Source organism: Psittacula echo (genome assembly GCF_963264785.1).
Source record: "Psittacula echo genome assembly, chromosome: 8".
Taxonomy (NCBI): Eukaryota; Metazoa; Chordata; class Aves; order Psittaciformes; family Psittacidae; genus Psittacula; species Psittacula echo.
In genome coordinates this window covers 9,122,775-9,131,698 of record NC_137744.1, presented here as the reverse complement: position 1 = coordinate 9,131,698, position 8,924 = coordinate 9,122,775, and the positions used below count along the sequence as shown (strand labels likewise).

The window sequence follows — 8,924 nt, the reverse complement described above, 5'->3', positions numbered from 1 at the left end:
GCCCCTCGGGCCGCGCCGGGCGGACGCGCGGACCCGGCGGCCCCTCGGCCTGGGCTGCCCCGGGCTCCGCCGCCCGCCTCGGCCCCTCCGAGCCCCGCGGACCGCGCCGGGCCCCGCCGCGCCGCCGGTGAGTGCCGGGGGTTGGGGGGGCGCGGTTCCTGTGGGCGGGCCCGGGGCCGCCGCTACCGCCCGGCGCGGTGGTGGCCGCGCTTCCCCGCGGCTCCGGGCCGGGGCCTCCCGCTGCCGTGCCCAGGGTGCACTTGGGAGCGGGGAGCCGGGTCCCGCCGCCCCCTCCGCAGGGCCCAGCGCCGGGGGGCGGAGCGGGGCTGGGGTTAAACCCGTCCCTGGAGCGCTCAAGGCCGGGTTGGACGGGGCTTGGAGCAACCTGGACTGGGTTGGGTTGGAAGGGACCTCAAAGCTCATCCAGCTCCAACCCCTGCCACGGGCAGGGACACCTTCCGCTGGCGCAGGTTGCTCCAAGCCCCGTCCAGCCTGGCTTTTTTACGTATTTACTGCCTCCAGCCTCAGGTTGGCAAAGGAAACGTTATTATCTTAGTTCTCATGTTACCAACATCAATCCAGGATCAGATTTAAAACCTCCCTCTCTGCTGCTGGGATAATCTGATCAGGGTGGTTCATTGTGGGTGCTTTGGATGCAATTCCCTCTCGCTGGAGAGATGGTTTGGAAAACAGCTGCAATCCTCTTAAAAAAGCTAACAAGTGCATTAGAGCAGCTTTCCTCCTGGGCAGGTGCTCAGCATGAGCTGCATCCTGGCTGGGTCTCCATTGGAATGCTCCCTGTAGCTCGACACTAGGTCTGGGAGGGCTGGGATGGGGTTTGGCAGGTGTTGGTCCCTGTCCCAGCCTGTGTTTGCCAGCTCAGCTGTGGCTGGTACCAGAATCTGGTGGCAAAAGGGCCGGGAAGCCAAAGGGTTTGGAGGGAGGTGGCTCAGGGATGAGAGCTGCTTGTCCCTGGTCAGTGGGAATGGTTTTCCTGCTATTGTAAGCTGGTGTATTTGAGCAGCGTGATGTTTTTTATGCTCATTTTAAGGAACGGAAGGAGCTGAGTGGCTTTTGGAGGCATTTGCAGCTCCAGTTGCAGCTGGTGACCACGCTCTTCATCTCTGGCTTTGCACCATCCACTGCCCTCCTCTCACGTCTCTCCCCTTTCTCTTTGCTTTAGCTCAGCTGTGATGCCTCGATCTCCGCACCCAGAAGAGAACTCCCCTCCCAAAGTCACCCTTTCCAGCTAGATGCACCCAAACCAGGCAGCTGCCATGGAAACGGGCTGCACGGAGGAGCCTGCCCGGACCAGGACACAGTCGGTGGCCTGTGCCAGTGACCAGCAGCGGGAGGAGAGCAGGGACCAGCTCCCTGAGCAGGGCAGTGCCTCCATCGCAGCTGCGGAGCCGCAGCCAGTGCCCGGGAAGCTGAAGAAGACGGCGTTCAAGCTGTTTGGAGGGAAGAGGAGCATCTGCACGCTGCCCAGCTTCTTTGGGGGCAGGAGCAAAGGCCAGGGCAAGGCAAACTCTAAGAAGGGCCTCAGTAAATGTAAGACCCACGATGGGCTCAGCAGTGCTGCTTATGACAAGGGTGGTGGGGCACAGCTGGAAAGCCCTGCGGAGGGGAGCAGGGACCCACATCCCAGCCCTTTGCCGAGCTCCCAAAGTGCTCATGTTGCCGTAGACGCCAGCGCCAGGTGTGATTTTGGCCAACAGGATGGCTCACCACCCGGGAGCATTGAGGGCTGTGAGAAAAAGCCCAGTGGAGATAAATCCTCTCTTCCCAGACCCAAAAAAGGCCTGAAAGGGTTTTTTAGCAGCATCCGACGTCACCGGAAGAGCAAGGTGGCCGAGTGTGAGAAAGCCGAGCTGCCTGAGTGGAGTGAGGACACGGAGGAGGCCGGCAAAGCTCCCGGAGGGGCAGTGAAGAGCCACGGTGCTGCAGAGGGAAGGGGACTGGAACCGATCCCTCCTGGCACAGCCTGCTCAGGGGGCCCAGAGGATGAGCACTCTGTGGGCACGGCTGATAACTGTGGGGAGGCCGAGCCCGGCTGCCTGACCGCTGCTGAGGGCAGCTCTGAGTGTGACACAGGGACAGTGCCAGGGAAGAGGGATGCTCTGGATACAAAATCAGAGGCTGACGCTGTTGTGTGCGCAGAGTTTGACCATGGTAATATGCTGCTGGCTTTTCATCCGGACTTCATGGACAACGACCCCCCCTGCCTCAACTCTGGGGACCTGCTGAGCCTCATCCTGGGAGATGCTGCGTCCCTGAAGAGCTTCGATTCCCTGACGGGGTGTGGAGATGACATCGCTGAGCCCGATATCGCCGAGAGCACCATCTCTGTGGAGCGCAGCAGAGATGCTGTGAAGCGGAGCTCCTGCCTGGTCACCTACCAGGGCGGTGGGGAGGAGATGGCCATACCCGAGGAGGCAGAGGAGTACCTCCACCAGCTGTGGAGCAGCAACGTGGCAGGGGACAGGAGCTACGGAGCCCAAGTGTCGAGCAGCAGCCTGGAGACCCACGCCTCGCACGAGGCTGAAGCCCACCCCTACATAGGGGATGCGATGGATGGCGTTGACCTCCTGACGCCACAGAGTGACCAGCAAGAGTCCGCCCCTAACAGCGACGAGGGTTACTACGACTCTACCACGCCGGGGCCAGAGGATGACGCCGGGGATGGGCTGGGTGAGCTCAAGAAGGATCGGCTGCCCCGGGACAGTTACAGCGGTGATGCACTTTATGAGTTCGACACGCTGATGAGTCCCTCTCATGGGGAGGAATCCCTGTTTGAGAGCAAAATCTCCCTCCCTGGGATCTTCAGCTACTTCTTGGACTTCTGCCTCCCTGCTGAGAAGAGCCTCATCCAGATGATTGATCAGAAAAGAGGGGTGATGGAGAAGGAAGAAGAGGGGCTGGCGGCCATTCAGAAAGAGCTGCTGTACTGGGAGCTGCAGCGGGAACCGGTCTTGAAACGCCTTGATGTTCCCAGCAAGGAGAATTGTCCTCTTGAGAAGCAGTGTGTTGAATGTAAAACCAGAGCAGCCAGCTCAACTGGCAAAAAGAGTGGCCTTGGTGGTGAGCAGGTGGCCTCGCACGCCCCAAACAGAGGGGGTAACAGTGTGGGTTCTGTGGCTAGAGCTGAAAATCCGGAGTGGAGGGATTTTCCAGGGACTCTGTGTCCAGAAAACTGTTACACCAGCCAAAAAGCTGGAAGTTGCCTTATTCAGCTCGTGCAGAACAACTCGGGGTTCGAATCAGACCCAGACCATAGGTTGTTTCAGGACTCCATCCATGGCAGCATCACCCCAGCCACAGCAGGGATGTTCCCTGGCTACAGGCTCCCGGAGGACGAAGATGGTGGTGGAGAGGAGACCTCCAGCAGCAAGCCCCAGGCAGGCAGCGAGCCTGAGCACGCCGTGAGCTTCTCGCAAGCGCTGGTGGAGTTTGCCAGCAGCGGGACCCTCTTCTCCAGCCTGTCTGAAAGCCTGGGCAGCTCGGCCTCCGGCTCCTCCTTCACCCAGAACCTCCCTGCCCTCCCCACCATGGTCACCTTCGACGTGGTCGATGTGGAGCAGGAAGGAGAAGGGGAGTGCGAGCAGCATCCTGACATGACTGCGGGTGAGGACATTGCCGAGGCCTTTGAGGACAGCTACGGGCAGAAGGAGTCGTTGGCTGAATGTGACGAGCGAATGTCCCCGGGGTTCGCCCCGGGCTCCTTCCAGAGCTGCGACTGGGGCGTCACCAGCCTGCCCCGGCACCTGCGCCTGCACGGGCTGAGCCCCTCCATGGCGCCGCTCTCCATGGACCGCAGGAGCCGGTCACTGGACACAGAGAGCCTGGAGTTCGAGCTCGCTGAGCCCCAGGCTGCCAGGAGCGGCCCCCAGCCCGGCCGGCTCTGGGCGAAGCGGGACGGTGGAGCGAGGAGGAGCAGGAGCAAGGAGGAGGGCGAGCTGGCGGCTCCTGATGGTGGGTTGAGCTGGCCGGGCTTGCAGCATCTCCAGCACGACCCCGACATGGGGATGGAGCTCTGGGGGTTCGCTCCGGCCACTGCCATGGATGGTGCCTGGGAGTCCCCGGAGCAGCCTGGCTCTGTGTCCCCTTTCTTGCCTCTTTCCCAGAGCATCTCTGGGGAGACCCCGGAGCCGGAGCTGAGCAGGCACCCGCTCAGGCCCCACAACTTGCCTCTGCAGCCTGACGCGAGGTGGTCCCGGGAGGCAGCCGGTTCCTACAGGTACCGTGGAGAAGCCGCCACCAAAACCTTGCCCCATTTGTTACCCTCGGGTGGGACAGAGCCCGAGCTGCCCCCGGGCTTCGGGTTCTCTTGTTCCCTGGAGAAGCGCGGCAAGTGCAAACCCGTGGGCATTGCCCAGGGCGTTCCGCAGCATCCCAGCGGCTCCACACAGAGCCCGGAGCGCTGCGGAGAGCCCCTGAAAGGCAGAGCCCCCGCCGGCACCCGCAGCGCTGCCCTCAGCCGCACCGACCCCGAGTAGCTGCTCCGCGGAGGGAGCGGCAGTGGTTGCAAAGGGAGGGAGGAAATAGACCAGTGAGTGACTTGAAATGAGACCTGGGCTGAGGAGCTCCTCTGCTGCAGCCTTGGCCATGCTCTCGGTGCTGCGGATGCTCTGCCAAGGCTCCGGATCGCCTGCGGGATTTGTGTGTTAACACTGAGGCACCTTCTTGTTGCCCCCGTGCATGCTCACGTTGCTGCTGGAATGAGAGCTGGGAATGGACCCGTGGCATGGTTGGGGGTTTCCTGCGGGATTGGAGCTTGGGGAAAGCTGTTGAGGGAAATCGGGGGGGGGTCTTCCTGTTCTTGGTGAAACGCTTTGGTTCAGGCTCATGCTGAATGTCTCCGTCTCAGCCTCCATTTGGGGAGGAGGGATGTTGTTTCCAGAGTGAGGATGGAGGACACTCAGCTGAAAGGGGAACTTTGCAGTAACGCTCTTATTTATTACTTCTTTTCCCTGGCCCCAAGGAGAGCAGGAGCTGGTGTGTGCGTGCTCATCACGTCCCCAGGTCTAGTTTTGATTTGCTAAGAGATGCCACGCTTGGAGAGATGTGCTGTCCCTCTTAAGAACAAAGCATCAGTACCTTCTTTGTCGTTGTCTGTCTTCACAGTGTAGAATTCCAATTGCAGCCTTTCCCGTGCATTGTCCCAGGCTCCTGGCCTCTCACACGCCATGGGCACAGGGATGAGGTCTTTGGAATAAGCTAAATCTGCCTCGTGCCTGTAGCTGTGAAGTTGCAGGTGTTGTCACTTCCTTCAGAAGGAAGGTTTGGGGGTTGGTTTCTTTAATTCCCATTACTTTATGGTTGCTTTCTTTGCATAAACTCATGCGAGGGAAGTGTTCTGTTGGTTGGAACGCAGAATGTGGCAGCCCCAGCTGGCCTCCACGGCTTCTTCCTCCTGACTGGAGGGGATGGAAGAGCTGGAGGTTGCTGCAGGTTTGGGATTTGGTTTTCCTGTTTGAAGGAGCATGGAGGAGGGATGCGAGCTGAGACGAGCTCCTGCAAGCATCCGCTGGAGGCTGTTGGTCCTGGAGGCATCTCCCGTGTCCTCACTCTGATCTCAAACACACGTCTCTAAACCAAACCTCCCTGTCCATGACTCTCAAAGCTGCTTCCTCCCTGCCCTCCCTCCCTGCATCCTCATTTTAATTCAGGTCCTGACAATGGGATTTGTTCTCCCCCGAGTTGCCCCTTTTCTGCTTTCTTTCCTGCAGAATTTGTAGCATTAAATGGAACGATCACGACCTGAAATATCAGAGTTTCCTCCCAAGTTGCCTCTGGTGTCTTCTCCCCTCTCCGGAGCAAAGTGCAGGGCAAGGGGCAGCTCTTCCCGGCCCTGACTTGCTTTTCCTGCCAACTCCTGCTGCTCTCTTGACCCACAGCCCTGCAGGGATGTGGCTCCGGTTGGAAACCTCAGCAGCTCCCTGGCATTGCCGGATTTACAGGCCCAAGGAGCTGGTTGGGGTTTGGTCCCCCCCTCCCAAGCAAAATGAGGTGCTGGTATTTCCTATTGAGAAGTGATTCTTTACTGCCTTGTCCTTGTGTGTGTTGAAGGAGCAGGGAAAGGTAAAGCCAGGCTTTGCCTGCCTGCTTCTATTTGTTTTCATTGTTTTCATCCCTGAGCAGACTGCTGCGGTTAGAGTAGACCCATCTCTATCCCTGGGCTGAAACCTCAGTTTTCCAGTGGTTTTGTCCCAGTCCTGCTCCAGAGAGTCACTGCAGTGCCACATTTCTTTCCTCCCATCCCTTTGCACATCCAGAGAGGATTTCATGGGACAAACCTGGCTCTTGAAGCCGCTCCTGCTCCGCATCCCCAGCCTGCAGAGGAGAACCCGGTTGGCCACGCAGGCGTTCACAGCCTCTGCCTGCCCTGACAGCAGCTCCTTGATGGCTTTTTAATTACTCTTTAATTTCAGCGTGTCACCAAAGGCACCTCGTGGGTTTCAGGGGGTTTCTTGTAGCATTTTGTGTCTCCATGGTGCAGCCTTTGCCAAAGCCTTGGTGAGGTGTGGAAGTGTCTCGGTGCTCAAATGAATGTTCCGTTGCAAGCGCATGTCTCTAGGAATAATCCTTCTGGTTGTAGGTACGTCGTGGGAAGGCTCAGTGCAAACAGCTTCTAGGCTCGAGTGGGTGAAAGCAATACAGCCAAGACTTGATAATCTGACTTTATACCAAAGGTTTCTCCCCTTAATTGGATGGGAACTAAATGAAGCAAAAATCCATTGGCTTTAAATGAGCTTTCCAGAAGCAGTTTTGGAGCTCATTTGCTGGATTATTGGCATATTCTGCTCCATTAACCCAAAGAAATGAAGAGTTTTCAATGGGCTAACCCAGCCTGTAAATTATCACTGCTGTAGAGAGATTGGATTTCACTGCCTAACGTGCTGCTCTTCCTAAACCACCCGTCTTGTCCCGGGATAAACAGGAACAGGGCTTCTGGTCCTGATCTGGATCCATCCTTTAGTCAGATCCTGCCTTACCTGAGGAACTCAGATCTGAGAGTGGTAATGGAGGCTTTTCAATGAAAAAGGGCTTCAGATTGTCTCACCAGGGTGTTAAGGGAATTTCCCCTTGAGGAACTCCTGGAATGCATGGAAGGTTTTGCCTCAAAGGGATGAGTTATGGCTGTTAACCTGCGATGAAACCACTGACATTGGGTCAGTCTACCAAGTAATTCTGTATTGCATTTTGGGGACTTTAGGGTTTTGTTTGTTTGTTTGTTTGTTTTTATACACATAAGAAAATGGTCAATTTTATCTATTTTTGTATAGTTTGGCATTTTCTATTCATGGGGAATCTTTACGGACTGTTCCTTTCCTCGTGTGCGGTGTCTGGTGAAGCGGTGTGGTTCACCCCTTCCCATGGAGAAAAAGCAACTCCTGCTGCTGCTCCCACTGCCTGTGCAATGCAAGGAAATCACCTCCTGTCACCTCATGCTCCACTCCATACCCGGGGCCCGCTCCAAAACCCCATTACCAACACCCCTCTCTGCACACACCGCTGGGACATCTTTGCTTTCAGGCAGCTTTGTCACGCTCATCAACTGCTGTTTCTTACTTTTTAAGCTTTGTTTTTAATCTGAATTTGCGGATTTTGGTGATTTCTCCCTCAAATGTTGTCTTTAAACCAGAAAACCACAGATTTCAGCTGGGGCTTCCCCTTCTGTCTGCTTAAATTCTTTTGTCCAACTGTGGCTTTACTTAACTCCCCAGGCAGGAGATGCTGTGGGTTGGTGCATGGCGATGCTCTTGAAGCCAGAGATGAGTTTCCCCTTGGTGCTCCCTGGCTGGGCTGGGAGCTTGTCCATGTCTGAGGATTGCTCTTCCCATAATCCCAGGATCCACATGGGATTAACAGGGCTTTCCACCTTCTCTTCCTCTCCTGCCATGCCGGGCTGGAGCCTGGGGAGCTCCAGCCCCAAGCCGCCTGCGTTGCCAGCATCAACAAAGCATCTTCCTGGAATAATAGCACCTTGAATTTTGGGATCAGGAAAGCAAGGAGAGCTTCTGGTAAGATAAGACCTAACACTGGTGCATGTGGCTCTTCTTGCTTGTGTTTTTCACTTAGTTGAATGAATGTGCTGCTTCGTTTGCTTGACTCTGGAGGAGCTGTGCCCCTGCCGAGTTTGCAACCCTGCACAGGGGTAAGGGCTGAAACAGCTTCTCTGCAGAAGGCTGTGGTTGTGAGCAAACAGTGGTGGGCAGCAAGAAAAATAAGTGCTGAAAAGCTAAAAGATTACAGCCCAAAACAAGATTTTTCCTCTTCTTTCACCCCACCAACGCCAGCAGAGACGGCAACTGGTGCCTAGCCATTGGGCTCTACATAGATCTGTATGTCTTTAATAGCTCTTCACCCACTGGTGTTTGGCTTTGGATGGGGTGGGCAGGTTGCTCAGCAAACATTCCTGGGGTGCTCCGACTCGTGCTGCCTTCCACATTCCCTCTGCCCCTTAAGGCTCCCTCTCCTCCAGCTGGAGCTTCCTGCTCCTCTCCGGGTGCTGAGTCCTTCTGGAGGCCTCGCTTGGGTGATGAGCTACAAAAGCCTCTTGGTAATACAGAAATACAGTGATTCCCCTTGCCCTAGCCAGGACCACGCTGCCCCACTGCAGAGCTGGGACCGGAGGCAGCTCCTCCCCAGTGACCAACTTGTCTGAATTTGGGGTTATTTTGCTTTCTTTCTGGTCTCATTGCTACTCGTCCTTTCAACTTTCTAATGTATTGATTGTGTTTCAAAGTGAATGTTCCTTTCACTGAATTCTAATGAATAAACTTCAGATTTTTAGAGAACATTGGATTTCACTTGTGGTTTGGTTTCTTCCTGCTTATTTTATGCTTGATTTAATCTTTCTTCCCCTTCTATCTCTTGATTATTTGCAAGTGAAGTGGCTTTTCAGTGGGAGAAGGCAACAG

At 56.2% G+C, this 8,924-nt stretch overlaps 1 protein-coding gene across 2 annotated transcripts; it reads left to right on the top strand.

Annotated features, from left to right (window-relative positions):
- On the top strand, positions 1-8,708 carry AMER1 (APC membrane recruitment protein 1). Of its 2 annotated transcripts, XM_080624890.1 has the most exons (3): positions 1-127; positions 1,184-4,237; positions 7,728-8,708. In XM_080624890.1, the coding sequence occupies exons 2-3, from the start codon at positions 1,254-1,256 to the stop codon at positions 7,765-7,767; spliced, it is 3,024 nt and encodes a 1,007-aa protein (XP_080481016.1). In that variant the 5' UTR covers positions 1-127; positions 1,184-1,253; the 3' UTR covers positions 7,768-8,708. The 2 variants fall into 2 exon arrangements, with proteins under 2 accessions (XP_080481016.1, XP_080481015.1); XM_080624889.1 differs by lacking the exon at positions 7,728-8,708 and having other exon boundaries at positions 1,184-4,882.
- Positions 8,709-8,924: the final 216 nt, after the last annotated feature.